Source organism: Antennarius striatus, chromosome 4, assembly GCF_040054535.1.
Source record: "Antennarius striatus isolate MH-2024 chromosome 4, ASM4005453v1, whole genome shotgun sequence".
NCBI lineage: Eukaryota > Metazoa > Chordata > Actinopteri > Lophiiformes > Antennariidae > Antennarius > Antennarius striatus.
Genome location: NC_090779.1, coordinates 15,471,100 through 15,492,811, shown reverse-complemented (window position 1 = coordinate 15,492,811; position 21,712 = coordinate 15,471,100). Strand labels below are relative to the sequence as shown.

Below are 21,712 nucleotides of genomic sequence, written 5' to 3'. Positions count from 1 at the left end.
GTTTGATTAAAGCTCAGTGACAGGAGTGAGAGACACAGAGAGATGAGAAAAACAGAGAGAGGTAGACAGAGAGAGAGAGAGAGAGAGAGAGAGAGAGAGAGGTAGACAGAGAGAGAGAGAGAGATTTAGATTTTTAAAATCACGTATATTCATAAAAGCCAAATTACAAGATTATTTTTGACACAAAATGAAAAAGAGATTCACACAAGAAGGAATTCTCATCTCAACAACAATGGTAGGATTTTGAACAGTACTGTGTGCTTCCTGAACAAAGATAACATCTAACCTTTTAACATTTATCAAACTAAAAAAAACCATGGCTTTTAAAAAAAGCAGACAAATTTTTTTTTTTAAAAAGTGGGTGCAGTTTAATTTTGTAATTATCTCTGTACTACTACTCATCCGTAGTAGCGAGCTGAAACCCATGAGCTCTGCCTGATGCTGGGGGGTGACTTTGACGTGAGACCTGAGTTGAGTTTGATTATAAATATTAAAAAAATATATAATTTGTGTCACTTCATCTGGTCTGCTGTCAGGGACAATCCACAAAGATATCGTGGACCACTGTTACAGCCCCCTACAACAGAGACAAACAACTTTGTGTCCAAAGATACCAATGCCCCATTAGTGGTTTAGCCGATGTGGCCTGTCAAGCATGTGCGTGCGTGTGTGTGTGTGTGTGTGTGTGTGTGTGTGTGTGTGTGTGTGTGTGTGTGTGTGTGTGGTACTAGCACAAGTAGGCGCACCATTTGAACAGTCAAGTAGGTTTGTTATTTGTTTCATTCTGACTCCATGGTATCATACTAGAACCATATCCTTATATCCTAACAATAGTGAGAGGCTTTGGTTGTTCATCACGAATGTTAGGCCCCGTCCACACGATAACGGATATTTTAAAAACGCAACTTTTTTGTTGCGTTTACGCCTTCCGTCCACACGACAACGCAGATAACCGGAACAAAAACGCAACTTTTTAAAAACGCTGGCCAAGCTGGATTTTTAAAAAAACGCTGGGTCTGCGTTGTCGTGTGGACGGCGTATCCGCGACTTTTTAAAAACGCTGACGTCTTGCCTGCGACGAAAATCGCAGTGACGTCATATTTATCGGCCCGCGTGTTGTGACAACAAAACAGAGAGGATTCCTATTGGATAAAATTTGACTCAATACTGCCACCACATCGTTTGGCATGCTTATAGCAGTCTTCGAAAATGCACTGCTGCGTTTACATGTGGACGGAGATTTTTTTTAAAACGCTGTCGTGTGGACGGGAATTGATGCGTTTTTAAAAAGTTCTGTTTTTAAAAAAATCCGTTATCGTGTGGACGGGGCCTAAGTTTGTTCCTAAAATTAGGCTTTTAAATGAGTCAGTCTGAAAAGTTAGTCAGGCGGAGTTTTCAACTACAGGAATTCGTAACTTCAGATTAATGAGGAAACATGCAACAGTTGATAAGATCTGCAGATAACAGTTCTCATTTCAAAGAGATATAAAGGTGCCAGTAAGAAATGCATCTTCTGTGACGTGTAGTAACAGTAACTAAACAGTTTAATGTAACTTAATTGTTGATTTGGTGAAACCAAGACAGAGCAGCCTGTAGAAGTTGTGCTTTGACATACTTACATGGGGGTACAGAGGGAAGTGCAGGTTCTTTCTGAGTTGAGCAATAGAAGATCCACACCAGTCCTCAAACACGTGCAGATTGGCTTCACCTTTATACTGTCAACACACAGACAGGAAGCCTGTTAGTTCATTCACACCGCCATGACCATATTAACTATTAGATACGTACACTCTGCTCCAACATTTGAGCTGCTGATGCTCCCATCCTGAACACATAATTAGCATTTGCAGTGGTTTCAGGAGAAATTGAATATTCATGTTTTGGAATGTAACAAAGTTTTACCTCAACATGCAGGAGAGGTGAATGCAGTGTGAAATTTCAGATGTCTACTGTCCTGAATGAGGAGAGGTGACAAGAGAGCTCATCAGCGGTACTACCAGGGGGCAGCGTGAACCGAGAATGTCTGGAGTTTGTCATCCCCTGCCCATAGTTTGACATTTGTCTGAATTACACAGGGAAATCTCAGGACACGGCAAGGACAGATGGTGAAACCAGTCTGCCTTTGGGTATCGTTTGCTCACACACAGAGACACAAACACACAGACACACATACACATCTCTCCCACCATGTGCATTTCTGCTCTTATAGAAGTGATAACTGTGATGATTTGTGAGACTGACGCAGCTTTAGTGTTGTAGATCATGTGCAGTCAGAATAATTCTACAGTTCAAGACAGGAACAGTCACATCATCTGACACAGAAAAACACTACCAACACTGGAGGGTTATTATGGCATGTATGCAAATAACTTGTAAAATATCTGAAGATGTATACTGATGAAGCCAAAAAGTATTCATCCATCATGCCTGAATATTTTTTTATTTTTTTTTGTAAAATGTAATATTTAAAACCTGTTTGCAAAAACTAAACCAAACAGTTTGAGCGGCTAAATGAAAAATTTACTTCTAGAGGTTTTTTTTAATAGAACACAAAAACTACTTTTACTGACTACTGCGGTCCAAAAATTGTTCTTTAACAATTACGCTTTGCTGCAAACAGGATGCACAGCCAGACACCAGCTTCTTCTGAGGATTTTCTACATGGTTTTGATCACACTGAAGTGAATCTTGATCGTGTATCAGGGTCGGCAGCGGTGTATGTTTTGGAGTTCAGGCATGGTGAATTTACATAAAACTAAGTTTTAAGCGAAAAAAAGAAACTGCAGCCAGAGTAAATCGATAATAGATTGGCACAGAGTTTTAACGACATCTGATTTGCAAATGCAGGCTGTTATGTGGGAGGCTATTCAGAAAGTTGAAGCAGCAATTATTTAAGTGGTCATTTGTGTTGCATGTGGGGGGAAAAAAATGCTGTCGCATCAAACTATTTAAACTGGTTATTGCAAACAGCTGATAAATAGGAGACACTTATCCTGATATACGATCGAAGGCTGAATAATAACGCTTCGAAATGTATGCAGACAACTTCATAATTGATGAGTATGCATATGAGCTTGTGAGGTTGCTAATGTTTCAAAGACATACTAATTTTCCAGACTCATCAACAACACCATCACACACCGTCTACACACATGACACGCATGACTCGCACTCCCTACTCTAATGCTGTCCATACATTTGGAACATCGGATTCCAACCAGATGACAAATGTGAAATGAAACAGCAGGATTCACTAACTGAATCAAACGAAAGCTGGATTCAATTTTAGTTTCCTGGTTCATGTGATGACTAAAGCCTTGGTGATTGAAGAGAGCAGCTGCAACAGTTGTGAGTTGGACAATCTATCAATCAATCGGTGGAGCGATAGTGACCTAAACTAAACACATCCAGTTAAATCTTGCTCTGCTTCCATTAGAGGGATTGGGGACATGAAAGGTAAACACCTGTCTGACGGTTCCTCTGCATCATGCTTATGAGGAACACGGGGGAGTAATGCTCCTTCAGCATCACAAGCCTCTTCCAACAGATGGCCTGACCTGACGTGGCCCTTTTTCACTTCTCCAGTGGATCTGCACTTTAAACTGTGAGCCCTGCACACTGACAGCTCATGCATTAACCATGAGGCATTTTTTTTTGTTTTGAAAACATGTCAGTCAAAAGCAGGCAAAGGGGCTCCGGGTTCCAGATCTTAGATCATACGTGTCATAAGCACTTTGCTGAATTTTCTTTTTTTGTTGTTGTTGTTGTTGTTGTTGTTTTTGTCCTCAAGGATTCTGCAAAGTAACAGATAAAAAAAACTGAAGACGGTAAAAGAGAGGTCTACTAGGTTGATGGAAAAGAATTCTGCAAAAACCTGAAAAATTGAAAGCATTAAGTGATTTTTATTTTATTTTTTATTTTTTTAGCGGAGTGGTGTGGTGAGGTTAGAGGAAGCCCCTGTGTAAATATTCCTCATCCGAAGCTTTTACTGGATTTTTAATAGATTTCCCGTGGGTTTTAAAAGCAAACCTTTTTGCCACGACCCTTCCAGTCTTCTTCTTGTCAAATAGCAAGGTTTAAAAGTCTATGATTATTTAAACACACATAAACCTGTGGAGCGCAGTGAGGCCTCAGGCTGCAAAGCTGGCTTTCTGCTTGTGTACTGTACATTCAGTTTCCATTGAGGGTGACAGCACTACAAGAGGTCTGTCTGTGCTCTGGCCTTAACTGGATGTCGAATGGAGCATAAACTTCTTTTTTGTTCTCTCTCTGGCTTAAAATCACCATAATACCAATTTGCTTCTCTGACTGTTAACAGCCTTCACCTTGCTGCTGCAGTTGGTGTTTTTTTTTTTTTTATTTCATTTTCATGGGCACAGCTTCTGTCATTCTCTCACTCTCTGAAAGCCTACAGAGCTGCTATATAATGCTGTCTACTCTTCCCTCTGACCTTTCTATTTCTCCCTCTCCATACGTCCATCTCTGCCTGTGTGCTGTCAATTTGTCTTCACTCAGTCCCGTCTCCCTTAGCTCAGCTGTCGGCTGTCAGTTCTCTATGTCTTCTCTTTTCTTTATTCTCCTCCAGATTTATAGTTTTTTTTAACGTTATAAAGTGACACCTTAATCTTTTTCAATGTGTGTGTGTGACTTATGTGCTTCTGGTTTGATTTCGTTTTTTGATTTGGGGGAAAACAGAAAAAATGTGACTGTGAGACTGTCATAAAGTTATGAGAAAAATTCAATAACAAAATTAACATCATAAGCAACTGGAAGACAATATGCTGGAATTATTCACAAGAGAACCACACACTGTATTGATTTGGATGAGGTGATAGTTTCTGTATATCAGCACCTAGCAAAGCAATGAACAGATGCAAGGACAGCAGTTGTTATATTTACGGGCAAGTTCTTCACAGTCTGGATTACAAATGATAGTACGGTGAGTCAGGGCTTAAAATAAAGGTAAAAAATATTTGGGATATTTCCAAATGTGCTATTTCCAAACAGTTTTTCTCTGAAAGACTTCTCATATTACATGAAATACTAAACGATTACTAAGAATATCAATATGATAAATTATGCAATGTGCCCCTAAACTCTAATACATTCCCCCCCAATAAAACTACAGATTATTTCCTACTATAATGAATAAAGTACTAGCTTATTGAATGTAAACCAAATTTACCAATTCAATTTAGCAGAGATAGAATATTCAGCAGCTTGAGACCTGTGGAGGGTTTGAGCATAGGCATCAGCCACCACCACCACCACCACCGGCAGCGCCAGGTCTCCATGTGGGAGGGCAGAGAGTATCTTGCTGTCGCTCAGAGCAATGCCCGTCAATCTCAAACACCCTGAAATGTTTGTGCCATATAGCTATTTCAGAGCAACAGAGCATCTAAGCCATTAAAGAGAACTAGGATGGGGGGGAGGGGTGACAGGTGCACTGAAAGAATCAGCCAGAGTGAAAATCAGATTTTCTGTTCATTCCCCCTCTTGTGGGAGTCTTCCTTTACCAAAAATCTGGTGTGCCCTTCTGTGTTCCTGCTGGCAGAGAGGCGTTGACAAATGGCCACTAGACGCACCCACTGATGAGGAATAGCACCAACTGATGATAAGAATCCCCTTTGGATAAGAAAAGGCAGGCGTTATGTTCCTGCAAAAGGCACACTGGGGTATACAAGACTACCCTGCTTGCTCCCCTGGGCCAAATACTGCACTGAGAGTCGGCATTAAAACTCTCCGTTGAATCATTATAACACATCCTCTACTGCAGTTTTATGGAGCTGATTTGTTGAAATCTAAGAGTTGAATGAATGATCAAATGACACATGCTACATGCAAGTTATTCCCACTGTGGAGATGACAGGAATGTAAATGCATTTTATGAACTCTCTCCATCTGACTTTTCTGGAGGGCAGTGAGATTAGTTTCTCCCTACGGATCTCTTCTTTGGCTCCCCATTAGCATTGCAGGAAAGAAGATTCAAAAGAAAGAAGAAAGTGGGATAGGGAAAGGTAGGGAGGCAGAGTGAGAGAAATGGGGGTTTCAAAGGCAGAGAGATTTAAAACGGGGATTCTATGGGGGAGATAATGAGGCAAACTCATTTCACACACAGGAGAGCAGCAAAAATGGGAGACAAGGTTCATATGATCTAGATTCCAGCCTCATCAACTGCTGTAATGAGGGTTTGTATAATCTACCATCTGTCTTACAATTACATGTGTTCTGTCATGCCAAGAATATAACATGAGGGGGATGGATGTGGCTGCAGCTGAGACACTGAACTGAAAGATGTGATACAGAGAATGGATTATTTTTTGCAGCACCAGAGCTGTGGATTATTCACCCAGCTGTAATGAGAGGCCTGCATGCCTCCTGTTTGTCTGTTTGTTTCGCAGCTTGTTTAGCAGAAAAAGGAGTGAAAACCATTCTTCTCTGTGTAACCCTCCACCCCCACACCCCAGCCCCACAGTCCTTGCATCTTCTTCTCAATTTTCGTAAACTTTGGCCATACTAAGTTCACATTGTTATATCACAGTAAAGGATGTTGCACCAGATTGATGAGTGGGTTTGAAGAAGGTTAACGTAAGCATCTCTGGACATTAGGAGTCACGTTTAGCTCAGCTCCTGCTGGCTAATTTTAGCTTGCTGTCAGCTTTATCATAGGCAAGGTGGTGACTTTGATAAAGTTAGCGTTTGTTGCACACTTTGTAAAGAGGAGTGTGAGTTCTTGCCTTGTTGTTTGTTTGTTCTGATTCTGCCGGTTGTGATTTGCATCTACATCTTACTCTTGCTGTTTGATTTGGTTTTTTTTACCCATCAGGTCTTTCTCTTTCTTATTAAGACACACTCTGTTATGAGTGTTTTGTCAGACAAACTGATATGAGGAGATTCCACTGTGTGCTCTTCCTGTTGAATACTGGCATGGAGAGATGCCATTTCTTCCTCTTTGCCTCAGTGGACAGTGACAGAACGTAACCCTCTGCTTTCTACACACAGAATATCTAAGAGACTGCTTTAGAGGCAATTCTGGAATATTTCTTCTCATATGGAATTCATTCTTTGGAAGAATACCGTATTCAATATCTAAAAAAAATGATGGTTGAATGTTGAGAAGAGATTTGTTGTCTGTATTTTTATGATTTTGTTGAGTATTTCTCTTATATAATTATTGATATCTCACCATGCAAACACCATAACTATTGTGCTACTATATGCACAATTCTAGAGGGACTATGTTTAAAAGAAGAAAATTACACACACACACACACACACACACACACACACACACACACACACACACACACACACACACACACGCACACACACGGCCTGTAAGCGCACAATAAAGGGAGATAGAGATGGTGGAATGAAAGGCAGCCACCCAGCAGCACTTTAGGAGCAACTTGTGGGGATCTGGTGCCTTGCTCAAAGGCACTTAAGCAGGGCTCAGTGTTTGAATTTGCTACCCTCCAGGCCTCAAGCCAAGCCCTCCTGGACGGAGCGATTGCAGCTCCAAGGGATAAGGGATGGGGGTTGTAGTTTTCAAGGGGATTCAGCGGAAGCTGTTGTCCTTGGCGTGCTGATGGCCTTCACAGACAGAAGATTTCTACTCTACGGTTGTGTGTTTAGGCAAATAAATCGATAATGGACAAAAGAAAATGGGGAAATAAGAATAGCATGACAACACACATACTGGTTTTGGCTTGACTGGATTGACTTAAATATCAATTTGATGTGTGAGAAAAGAGCGAACAACAACAATAAAACTAGACTAAAATACTACTGTTTACTGAGCTGAGACTAAAATGGAAACTTTAGTAAAAACAAAAGAGGACATAAAACTGAAACTATTCCACACAGGACTAAGACAGAGTGGCTGGAACTGTGTGTGCACTGCTGGAATGGATGGATATGGATGCCCGCCTGACCTCTGATAGTGTACGACACCCGGCATATGGCACCGCTCTACCACCAGTAGCCAGAGTCTACGCCTCAAACGTCAAACCTGCCATCTTGACGGTCCAAGAGGGAAACAAGTTAGTGTGGATAATTATCACAGACAGCTGGTGAGGAGAGCAAAGGAAGAGCTGCTGCTTCCGTGATTTCTGACATGGCTTTACAGAAGTCAGATATAGGTGAGAAAGATATTTCCGAGTTCATTGAGATATATGAAGCATTTGATAGAGCTATGCTTCGATTACATAATATTCACAGAAAATAAATGTCATGTTTCTTTTTGAGTGGGCTAGAAATGAGTGTGGTGACTTTAACAAGTGAGCTTTGATGTTAGTCATGCCTAATGCACTGTGAAATGCAGTTGGTGTGGATGTTGTAGAATGAATTTCCCCTTCGGGGTTGCTTTGCTTTTCCAATCCAAGCCATAAATAAGAAATTATGTTTGGTCAATTAAATCATGTACATGTCTTTTTTTAGTGCAATTGTCATGTGGTTTTTAACAGTTTTCACTTATAAAATGACAAAATAATAAGCAGAAAAGAAAGAACGTCCGTAACAAATATCTCTCTGTGATGCTGCCATGAAATCAATTTGGACTCATGCCTTTAGTCTTTGTGGTCCAGCCTCAGATATCTTGTTTGTCTTTGCTGTCTGATATCAATGCTACACTGAACAAGCATCCATCCACGCTTAGATATGGGCTCCCCAGTGTTCATACGACATCAATGATCAAATAACGTTAAGAAACAGATATCATGATGAAAACACTGCACTACAACCAAAAACATTTAATTTGAGGAAGTGGGTACATGAATACATGTTTGTGCAATCTTTTTGGTGTTTCTGTGTTACACTGTGATGATGTGTGCTGCAGTCTTGTCACACTGCCTTTTATACCAGATTCCATTCATATTGATGAGGGACAGCAAGAAAAGCAAGAAAATGAAGTTAAAGGGGGACAATTACAAAAATTAAGGGGAAAAAAATCATCTACTAGAGAAGAATTTGGGTAAAAAAAACACACAATGTAATTTTTCCTATTATGCATTTTTTTGCTGTGTGTGCCAACTGTCTTTACAGTTAGTCAAAGCTGCGCTCTGTGGCGTTCAGGAGAGATAGTCAAACTTTGCTCATTGTAGAGAATGAGTAATAAATCATGTTTTGCAGATTAGATTTGCAGACTCACACACACACACACACACACACACACACACACACACACACACACACACACACACACACACACACACACACACACACACACATACACACACAATCCTCTAATTAAACTCTGCTGAACAGGTTACAAATCTACAGCCGCTTTTCTCATCACAAATCCGCTGCTTAATTGCCCTGTCTGCTGTTCCCTTTGTTACAGCGGTGTGTAAAGCACAGTACATGAGTTGAAAAATTAGAACAAGTCACACGGACCTGTAACCGTCACGTCACAGGTGCCTTTAAACACCATCCAGTAAGAGTCCACGAGAAAACATAATCATTCCAACACAATAAGTCATCATCATGACCATAAAATACATTTTGCTTTTCCAATCAAAGTATCAGAGAATGAATGAATTGTGTTTACCAGCAAAAATCTCATTTCTAGAAAGAAAATACATCACAGACATCTGCAGCTAAAATAATGTTTGACAAAAAGCAAACAATAAATTACCGAGCTACTCATCGTGACATTAACAGCATCATTTACACCCAGTCGATCACCGGTCAAGGTGTGTGTGTATGTGTGTGTGTGTGTGTGTGTGTGTGTGTGTGTGTGTGTGTGTGTGTTATCATAGGATAACAAGAATAAAGACAGACATTACCTCTGGTTTCCATGGTAACTTTTTGTGGTGCTGACTGAGGAACCGTCGGATGCGTGATTGGTCTCTGCCACCAGCCCCTCCTGTGGCTGGCTCATCATCCTGGAACAGTAAATGTAAAGGAAACAAATTAGTCGGAATCAATCAAAAACAGAAAGGAACAAAACTCATTTAAAGGCTTCCGTCGTCCATCGAAGCATGAAAGCATCCATCATTGTGGTAATATGCTTCTTCTCCATCAGCTACACAATTAATATGAAAGAATATAGAATTACTTTACTTCACAACCAATTCTACTCGAGTGCAGAAAGAATTTCCCCAGCGGGTTAGTTGTGAGACTTATTGTAACCTTCTCTTCCACATTCACTCCTAATCCAACATTTGACTCGCGGAAGTCCTAATCTCCAACACACAAACCATTCACCCTGTCGGCCATGATCTCCTCAGCAGGAAGCTTGAACTCTCCCCCCGATCTGGGATTTGGCTCAGGCTAGAGCGCAGCAGCGCTCTTGCTCCATAGCCTCCTAAATGTTAATGCTGTGGCATGACGGGCAGGACAGAGGAGAGAAGACCATATGTTCCCGACCTATCTATGATGAGATAAAAGTCTGCAGAGCTGATGAGTAGCAAAGCAATCTCCATTGAGAAAGGGTGTCACAGAGAGTCACAACACAGAGACATTCTGGAAACAGTTTTCAGCACCTCTGAAATGATGGCCGATTGTCAAGAAGTCACCGGTGTTTGCAAAAGAATTATGAAGCAAAAAAGGAAAAAAAAGTGCTAGGAAGGCAGAAAGAGATGGAAGTCAAAGCTTTTGATTACTTTTTTTTTTTTAACTTCCAAGGAGTGAGATGACGGAGAGCAGGGAAGGCAATGATGAAGGAATGTCACTGGCTCTACTCCTGCCTGACAGCAGACGAGCATCAAGTGTCTGATGTCCCTGCATAATAATGATACTAAGGCTGACCCTGAATATTCAACAGACCATTAGCTGAGTAGATGTTGATCTGGTTGTGCAGTTGAAGAAGAAATTCTCTCACTTTATCCTTCAGGTCTTTATTGTTAAAGCCTGGAGCAAAGTATGAGGGCGATTACAGCAATGTGGACTCCTCTTATAATACATAAAGTGTGACAGCCCAGAAAGCCATGCAGCCAACTAAGGGCAGTGTCGGTGTTGAAATTGTGAGCACAGGACATTTGGGCTGGCAAGTCGAGGAAGTTTAGATGGATGGAAGGGAGTATGAACATTATCCCAACACACCGAACACAGCCTCCAAGAATAACGAAGGCCAGTTCATCCGCAGGGAGAAAAAAAATGATCCTGTAGCAGGTTGATTTCCAGGAGCTCGGAACAGGATTTTCACCCTGGGGAGGAAGAAGACAGGTCGGTGCAGGAAGAGGACTGGAGAGAAGCGACAGGGAGGCAAGTTTGTGGAAGTTAATTTACAAGTATGACTCATGCGCCATGTCGATAAGTCCACAGCTATTTGTTCGAGAGAATGTGGAAGTTATTTACATCTGTGGTTTGAAAGATTTCTGTGTGTGTGTGACATTATTTTCTCAAAAAAAAAAAAAAATGTACAAAACGTTCAATCCACCTGGACACTGCCAGAATCAATAAGATCATTGACACTAACAACTCACTTTGAGTGCCATACACTGTAAAAAATACACAATCCACTAATTGACCACAGAATAATAAATAATCTATATTTGATCTTTCTAAGGCCTATTTCTGTGGCCAGATTCCACATTCTCATCAACACTTTTTATTGAGTGTCTCCAGGCTCGAGGCGTTGTTCTTCGGACAAACTCTATTCAGAATGTGCATGAAACAGTCTGAGCAGGACCGCAGGAGCGCGGTCCCGCTCAGACTGTTTCATGCACATTGTCTGGCAGGTTCACATTCTCATGTCCGCATCTACACACTGTCGCTGTAGTGCGTTCGAGGGTGCACACTCGGCACTTACGCGTTTTCCCCACATCCACACAGAACTTCATGAGAGACTCTCACCTGGGGATGCTGCATTGGTCCGTATCCGGTTCAGGAGCCAAACCGAGCCACTACCTGGTTGTGGTAGTGGCTCGGTTTGGCCCCGGTGTGCAATGTAACACAATGTGGCGTGCTGTCAGGCCAGCCCGGTACCTAGACTAAACCATTTTGTGTATTACTGAATTGTTTTGTATTTTACAGAGTTTTGAACAATGTCTAAACAGCCATATGATGGGCATTTATGTTTTATTCTGTTCTGGTTATTTTGTTAAGTAGGTTTTCCTGTTTCTGGTTTATTATACCAGATAGTGTAAAAATAACCCTATTTAATTATTGTTGGTTTGCCAGGGGAGGGGCATGGGGTTATATAAGAGAAGCATTTCTGCTTTATGGAGGAGAGTTGGAGCGTTGGAGCTAGAGTGGAGCATTGTGCATGGTGTCTATGAGTAGTGAAAGTTTTTTCTGTATATATTTCTTTTTGTTGCGCTGGGTTTTTGGTTTTGGGAATTTTTATCTTCACTGTAAATATTTTTTCACTGGTTGTTGTTGGTGAAAATAAAAACCCCACCAAAACGGATCTTTTGCTGCTGCGTCATCAATTTTTCTCCGCTGCATTCACGAACCCGTGGCACTGTGCCTGTGACTTTGTGTGCTCACTGCCCGCGAGCCAGGAGCTTTTTGTTCCTGCCAGGCTCCGTTAATCAGCTTTCACTATTAGGACAGGTGCAATGACTGTTTGAATGGTGATGAAAAAGCTTATCCACACAGCTAAAGGACTTTGTAATCTGTACTTACTGTTTGGAATTAGAAGAGACAATGTTTTAGAGATAATATGTTGTCAACACTAAAGGACCCAACTCTACATCACTGCTACGTTTTGGACTGTAATTCATCCAGACACCACTTTCCCGAAGTGATAGTTCATCTCGATACGACTAAAGTCTGCTGACTGATGCAGAACTAAAAGGTACACTTAACCCAATGACCTAAAGATGGTCAACATCTTCCATCAGATACATTATTTTTTGGTCTCTTGTTTATTTGACCTTATGTTTGGCCAAGAGCTTATTACTCATGGCGGGAATCGAAAACATTTTTGCAAAACACATTATTTCCATCCTAAAATTATGGTGATTCTACATATTTGTGGCACTTGGCCCTGAACTCTTATCAAGCCTCACTGATAATTAATGTTGATGTTATGCAACCTTTTGGATGGTCTTCCTGTTAAATGCTACATAAAGGCAAAACCAGGGCAACCAATAAACTTATTTTTTTCTAACATTGTGTGGGTTGACCTTTAGGGCAGTAAAGTGAAGGACGGAAGCATTTAATTACACTTAAAGCTGATTTATATATGGATGCAGAGCTGATTTATGCAAAAAAGGTTGATTGAAGACTCACCTCCCCAACTGATGAGCATCTGTAACTAACATCCATCATCACACTGAGCTAAAATACACAGTAGGCGTTAGCCTTTCTTTCCAGGTTCATTGTGTTCACAGAGACCTACTACTGTCCACCGCCGAGGTTAATTAATCTCTATTATTAAACATAGGCTTGTCTGAAAGGTGAGGTGTGTGTGTGTGTGTGTGTGTGTGTGTGTGTGTGTGTGTGTGTGTGTGTGTGTGTGTGTGTGTGTGTGTGTGTGTGTGTGTACTCTAGCAAATGAGCAGAGGTAACTGATAGTCCACAAATCAGAATTAATCTACAGCGACCTGCAGAATGAAAATCTCTAACTGTGTGGAATAATTACATTAATCTCCGTTTTTCATTTGTGTTAACTGCCACAGAGAAATAAAGCATGTTAATTAACTCCACCATAGTAATCATAATGACGCTCCCCAATGGTCATCACAGTCTTGCTGAATCAACAGTGGCCCCTGGTCAATGGCTCTTCATAATATGAATGCGTGCAGCTGGAAGCAAAGATACCTAGATTACATTTACAGTGGAAATGACAGATTATGACAGATTCATCACTAATGTGAAAGGCTACAGAGAGATGCCGCTCTCTTTCGTGAAGGTATTCTTTTATGATTCTGATACAGAAAACATATACTCAGATACATCACACTGTGTGTTAGACAATGTTGAATAAAACTGTCACAGTAAATCACCATGGAGCAGACATTTCCAATCTGGGTGACAAGATGAAACTGACGGTGACGTGTAAGCTGAGGGCTTTCTACAGAGCGAAATAACATGATAAGAGAAAAGGATGACATGTAAAAGAGATAGAAGGAGGATACTGGGGACAGAAAATAGGCAACATATCACAAGATGATTAAAGAGAGATGCATTCAGAACAATGAAGAAGAAGGAGAACTCGGGATCCCCTACAATGGGTGCAATTCAGCAAAGAAAGTCCATAAGTCAGTAAGTTTTGTTTTAATTGTCTGTATGATAACTGATGCAGTTCCTCTACCCTACAGTGCTTGCCCACAGCTAGATGAATTCTACTCAAAGATTAACACATTAACACTGGAGCTAAAGGGCAGAGCCACTCCACTCCCTATCGTGAAAATATCCCCCATAGTATTCAAACGTAGCCTTCCATAACTTCCTAGCTGCCTTCATCTGACACACTGAAAAATCTAAGCACCTATAAATAAAAAGTGGAAGGAGTAGGTGACTGCATTGAGGATCTCACATCAAAATCATCTGCTTGAAATGCAATTATGAAAAAGGAAACTTGACTGAAGTGCCATGTAAGATGTGATTCAAAGAACAGACTAGAGAGCACTCAGAACAAACGCCTCCTCCGGCCTACTGTCACTTAGACCCAAACAATCAGAAAATGGTTTTCTTACACAGGAGTCAATTAAGTAAGTAATCAAGTCTGAAAGAAGAGAAAGGTGAAACTCATGAACGGAAGAAAAATGTGCAGTCCTTTTATGACACTGTGAGGCATTCATTCATTGTGTCGCTGCTGACATGAAGCCAATGCAAGGTTTCAATTCACCCCACCCATACATACCCCCAAACCTATTTTATAATTCTTTAGATTTGAATCATGGTCGAGATCTGCCTCAGAACTGAGACCTGTGGTTGAATTGATACTTTTTATTTTGATTGGCAAATTATTACTTTTTGTGATATGGATGAAATGTTTTAAAAACAGGCTCTGAAAAGGTGGCCCAGAACCAGAACAGTAGCAGGATCCATCTCAACAAACAAATCCATCAAAATCCATGACAGTTTTTCAAGATATATTCAAGAGAAACACACAAAAGATGTAATGACCAGATAGATGTGAAAGGAATATTATGGCTGGGTTTGAACTCAAAACCTTCCTGACTACTGCTCGGCCTCATTAGAGACATGGTGGATCTTCGTTGTGAAACCTCCTCTGGTGGTTCCAGACAGCTGAGTTTCTCACAATTTCTTGTGAATCTGTTGTGATTTAAATGAGCAAAATCTTTTGTACGCAACTTTATTCCTCATTATAATCATTTAAACGTAGAATTAATATGTGTGACTAAATTGTGCACTGATAAAGCCAAATGCATCACTGCAACCATGGTAGGGAGTTAGACTGGAGTCTCTATCTCTGAAGAGACGGCTGACTGATGAACTCCCCACTTTATAATTTGAGAATTTGAGATTCAATTTTTGCGGCTTCAGGTCTTGACTAATGAATTAGATGTCCATGGGAAGCACCTCAGTGAACCTGGATCGGCACCCATGAATACAAACAAAATCTGCACCCTGATCTCACAATCTACCGTTATACTCTATTTCAGAAAGAATGTGGCTTTAGGAGTTCTGATACCTTTACATCCAAATCCCTTCAAACAAAGTGGCTGGCACTGCTGAATAAAAATCAGCCCAAGTGCATTCATTTAAAACTATCGCAGAACAAATCCCATCCAAGAGAAAGACGGAGGCCAAGTATTTTCGTCTCCATGCTTGCATTATTCATGTAAGAAATTACAAGCCGGTCAACGGATCAGTAGAAAGGCTGAGTGTGGAAGAGAGAGAGGAAAAATTGAACATAAATAAGGGATGGCTGCAGTTGACAATAGGAGTGATAGAGTCAGTGGCTCCAATTCATTGGTTGGAAGATTAATGGTGCGGAGATGAGTACGGCAGGAAGACAATGAGACGCAAAGGAGATGAGAGGGTGGGGGGGTGGTGGACGGATTGGTTTAAGAAAAACTGCAGACAGTTGTGGGAGAAAACAGAGGAGAGAACGAGCAATTATCATCCTGCATGTCCACAGATAGCATGATGAGCGTGTATATAGAAACCAATGCAATCCCATTAGATCCTATGGATTGACTTATTTGTTTATCATGCACTGTGATGCGCTAGTGACGCGTCCGGGGTGTACCCCACCTCTAACCCATGGGCAGCTTGGATGGGCTCCAGTGTAACCTGTAACCCACGAGGCAGATTAACTGCAAGAAAATGAATGAATGAATGAATGCATGTATGCATGCATGAATGAAAGAATGAAAGAATGAACGAACGAACGAACGAACGAACGAACGAATGAATGGATGAATTCTGTAACAACTTTTTCTTTCAATCCTCACGAACAGAGGAGGCTTTTTGAGGACAGGAGTAATTAGGAGCTGTATCACGGGGCTTTGTCTGAGTCGTCATTTTTGGTCGTTTGTCTCAGGGCATGTGATTGAAGATGTCCCTGTATTTCGTCTTGATGCATTTTGCACAATACTGACGTCGGATTGGTGCCAACAAGGCATTAGAAGGAAGTGAAAGCTTTGGCCGACTGAGGACAGAATTTCGTGTTAGACTGTGTGGTGGAGGGAGACCAAGCAAAGCTTTAACCCTCCATTTGATACCATGTAATTAAACCTGCCTGAGAGGTGCTTCAGCACAGCCTGCAGAGAGACAGCTAAAGGTGCCTTTAATCATCACGAATTGAGCGCAAGTACAGCTTGAACAAGATTCAGGTCAGATCAGTATTAGAAGACTCCATCGGGAGCCAGCATAGAGCTGATGGAAGGAGGATAGTGAGATGACCAGCATTTGAGCTGGAATCAAACCCTCTTCCATGCTGAAGCGTTTCTGAAAGCGTGCTAAAATCTACTCATTCCACCTTAAGGTGCGGAGGAGAATGGAAACAGAGGCCTAGCCTTTGTGTCCAGGTCAATTCCCCTTAAAGGGGTTTAACATGGGCCATATGTCAAGCACAACACACAAACACTCAGCTGCCAGTCATCCCCGACCTGTTTGGCTCTCAATCTGCCCTAATCAACACCCAAACCACTGTACAGAAATTGAGCCAGCCTCAGTTGGACAGGGACACACAAACCACCAAACAAACAAAGCTCTAACAAGAAAATGATTTACAGTAATGCCGTGTTAACTTGTTGCTTCCAGGCTCCTCCAAAGGGTTAAAAAAGCCACACAACATCATAAATGTTTTTTCAGCAAACTTTTTCCAGCAAATGGATAAAAAGTCTTAGTGACTTTTTCAACAGCAACATCAATATAATAATATTTTTTTATTATTATAAGGGATTAAATTGTAATGAATTTAGATGACTAATTTAATAAAAAATGAAGTGGTAAGGTCACGCTCCCTACTTTGCTCTGCATATGTGAGTTCCAGGTCAAAGATGACCCTCTATGAACTTTATATTTCAGAGTCAACCAACCATAGCAAACACAATGAAACATGAATATGAAAACATATGTAAACCACCAATACACAGCTGACATAAAAAATACATAGATAGATCTGCAGACCCAATAATACGTCTAAAAAACAGGTGTTTCCGTCCAGAATTCATTTATCGAGAGCAATAGAGGCAAAAATGAGGATGAAATGAGTGGCGGCGTCCAATGCTCTGAGATTATAATCTACACATACACACACGCACATGCACACACATTTATTAGATCAGTATGCTGCAGCTACACAATTCATGATCATAAAGACTGCCTTCAGGGAACTTGGTGGGATCAATAAGACCCCTAGGAGGTGGTCTTATTATCTGTGATCATAAAGACAACACCAAGGGAGGACCCCAACTGCAGTTATGGAGATCGTGCAGAGCTTAGCTGTGCTTACGATCAATACAACCTCTTCTTATCTTACTTCTGCTGAATAAATCAGCGAAGTGCAACAAACTGATACTGGTCTACAGGTCCATTTCCTGCATCAATAGTTTATATTAAGAAAAATCAAATTTGTCATTCCCAAACAATTCCTTGCAGAGTGACTCAACGGTCTATTACACTAATGTTACATTCAGGGAGCTCTAAAAACAAAAACATGATGAAGATGAATTTAAAAACAGTGATTGTGAGATGCAGAACTTTGGAGTCCTTAAAAAGTAAACATGAAATCATATTGTACTTTGTTCTCAGGTTTTTCAGTAGATGCAGAGAGAATATTCCAACATATTTACAGATGGGTGGATAGATGGATGGACAAGGGTGACCATATTTACCTTTTTGGCAGGGGCATAATAACAAAAAAACCCTCACAATGTAAAGTTCCATCCAGAAAGCTGGAATAAATCCAAACACAAACAAAGAAGCGTAAAGTGAAATTTATTTGGCTTTGCTCTGTTTGAGCGTATCTCATTTGGGAAAGTCGCCAGCAAGAGACAGAGGTAGATGAGAGGAACTCATGGCCACAACAGACTCCATTTTTACCTTACTTGAACAAGCCCAGGGATGTGTCAGCAAACCCGGTGGCCAGGGGATGACTTTTAGTTTCTTTCATCTTTACCTTTTCATCCTTCTCCAAGGTTTTCTTTTTGTTCCCTTTAAAATTTCCCTGTCACCCCAGGGCCCAGGGAATATTTCAGTCTCACTCTTTCATCTCAAACAAAGGTAAGCCTCTGTAGCTCGGCATCCTTGCACGGATTTTGTGCGTGTACATAAGTGAGAGTTTCAGAAAACTGGCATCTCGGACCATTGTGGCGTATTTTCAATACCTGCGGCCATTCCTTTCCTCCCCCCCCCCTCACTTCCTGGAGTCTCTCTGCCTCATCTCCCAGGACAGACTCAAGCATCTATGAGGAAAACACCCCTAGTTAATTAACCGTGTCAAAATGAATGCAGCGCTCTCTCCTCAAGAGTACACCTCATCAACCACGCACCTGTCTGAAGTTCTAAACATCCACCTGTCTGTATTTCACTGTCTCCATCAAAAGACTGTCTATTCCTTCCTCACCTCTATTTCAGTTTGTGTCGTCATCTACAAGCATCCAACATTCCCTTTATCACAGGACAACAAAACTGAGAGAAATTAAATGACCCCGCTTGCTTTCTTAATCCATACACTGAAAAGAACAAATTGCCAAAATGCTTTTTCGTACATTTCTGACAGCAAGGGAATTCTACAACCTTTAATGTATATAAAGACAGTCAGGTCCAGACAGAGGATTGTTCCTGTTATTTAACTCATCTCAGCTTCACATGTCTAACTTTCTGTTGTGTGCATCATGCATCATCTAGACACCTGGGAAAGAAAACACTGCCTAGAAAATAACAGGATTCTTTTTAAATGTTTGCCGATATAAACAGCACATTTTATCATCCGTACACTTTTTTTGAGACTCGAATTTGCTTCGTCTGCCTCGCTTTTCCATTTCAACGTCCTGCCTCTGACCTCTCTGACACCAGCTCTACATTTAGCGCACACGCAGTGAACTCTAAACCAACCTGGTGGCATCGGTATCCAGTGGAATTGGCACAGGGTAGTGGAGATAGATGGCAGCACAAAAACAACAATGAATCTTCATCATAGTCTGTTTCTCTTGCCCATACACACCCACAGTCCCGAGTTGCTACCATGTCTTCAGGGCTGTTTTTTTGTATCTCTGATGTTGTGTCTGCACAGTCCCTTTATCTGTCCTCACTAACAATTTGTTTCCATTCATCCATCCATCCACCAGCCCATTCCAGCCTCTGGACACCTGGATGGAGGCGGAGAGGTAATTTATAGCTCATTCCAACACACCTATCCTCAATTTACAGCGTGCCCACATTGTTCTTGAGTCTCTATCTATATGAAACAGGTGAGTGGGTTGCATTTTCATCTTCCTGCAGGCATCTCGTCAGATCAGAGATGACACACAAAGCACCAACATATTCCTCTGACATGTTCCTCAACTGCGATACTGTACAAAGAAAAGTAGCAGACCACATGACACCTCGCACGAAACACATAAAACTGGTGTTCTAGCATTTTTCCAACGTGCTAGTAATTTACATGAGGAGTATGTTTGGAAAATATCACTTGTAATCATAGCTATTTGACTTGCACCTTTGTCTCATCATTGCTTGCCAACTTCCATCTGAAATAAACATGAAAAACCTTTTCAGTAAATCAAGTGCTTGTGGTTGCATTCATTATACAGCGACATAAAATCCTATGATAAATCTGCTTGAATCTGTCAGAGATGTACTGCTTTCAGAAGGTACTGAGATGATGACCGTTATCACAATCCATCATTGTGTGACACCTTCATCGATACAATGGCACTTGAGAATTGCAATGTGTTCAGAGGACACAAAATTTCTCCCAGGTTATTAGAATTAAGAGCTGCTGCAAGCAGGAATGGAATGCAGAAACACTGGGCTGGAACATGATCAACACAAACACATGAGCGTAGACAAGCAACGGTATTGATTTCACACATTGTTGCATCTGCAGTGAGTCAGTTTGAGATCAGTAAGTAATTCATGCAAACGTTGCAGTCTGGAAGCACTATAGCATGAAACAACAAGATAAGGCTGACCCCTTCCATTTGGGTTGACTTCTGCTCAAGTTAACAACAACTGACTCGTGTAACAAAGCTGCAACTGGACCTGTCTAACTCCATATGCCTTGAAATATATCAGCAATTTGCCACTTCTTCTCCTTTATTTGCTTCTATTTGTCCTGCTCTTTTTCCTCATTAGAGCAGTATATAATCAGTGCACAATCATTAGGAATGTGCATTTGCATGACCCGGGCCAGGAGTCATCATTTTGCTTGCGTACTTCTTCAAGACAACTGGCCAGTTGTTGGTAGCTCCACCAAAGCGCAGATGACAAGTCGCAGAGAAGAGCGGCAAACACACATGTTAAATAATAGAAAAATGTAAAAGCCTGAAAGCAGTGGCTGCATTTTGAATGGTTCATATTACTTGACAGAGATTTTTTCAATAGTTGGCAATTTCAAGCCATCTGGTAAAGATTAGGAGATTCTACTCTATGTGGATTTTCTTGGCAGTAGAAGTTTTATTTGTATCTGTTGTTTGTCTTCCCCTTTAATATAAACTGCAAAAAGAGATTTCTTTTGCACTAAAATGCTGGTATCATACTGTTGCTTATGAATGTATTGTTGCTGTTCTTCCTTCTTTTTTTATTAATAAGTACAGTACTTGGCAAATGTCTGTGCCCAAAACGAGAAAAAAAACAAACATCTGTAACACATAAACAGCAAGTAACTGATTCATCGTTCACATATAGTGTACAATATTGTATATTGTGTCCCTGCTTGAAATTAAAAAAAAAAAGGCAACAGGGACAAAAAGACACTGATTACAACTACAGCATTGATTCACTGGTTGCTACTGATGTTGTATCGGTCCTGTTCGATCGGGTGCAAATTGAACAAGGCAGTCAGAGACTGCAACATCCCACGACACCCCTGAATTCAACATTGTACCCTGGACCTACACATTTTTGTGCCTCTGGCTTCCGGAAAATGTCGCTTCTTGTTTTGTGATCACATCTCATCAGGTTTCAGAGAAGTGTACCTAAAAAGGTACATAGTGTATCGTCGTTCCTCGCGGTTAATGCGTTCCAGGAACCACACACAATTAACAAATTCCGTGATCAAGCAACAAACTATTTATCTTATTATTTACAGTAATTTAAACATTTATGAACCCTCCCCATACTGATATTAAACCAACTTCCATCTGTATTACCTTTTCCCACACTCTTATCGACTGTTTAA

The 21,712-nt window shown here is 40.9% G+C and overlaps 1 protein-coding gene across 1 annotated transcript in view; it reads right to left on the bottom strand.

Moving 5' to 3' along the window:
* The window catches only part of b4galnt4a (beta-1,4-N-acetyl-galactosaminyl transferase 4a), a 115,524-nt gene that overhangs the window by 46,219 nt on the left and 47,593 nt on the right, over positions 1–21,712 (bottom strand). The window contains exons 3-4 of the mRNA XM_068314167.1: positions 9,786–9,884; positions 1,620–1,715 (exon numbers count right to left, since the gene is read on the bottom strand). Of these exons, the coding sequence (XP_068170268.1) occupies positions 1,620–1,715; positions 9,786–9,884 (195 nt within the window). The remainder of the gene's footprint in view (positions 1–1,619; positions 1,716–9,785; positions 9,885–21,712) is intronic.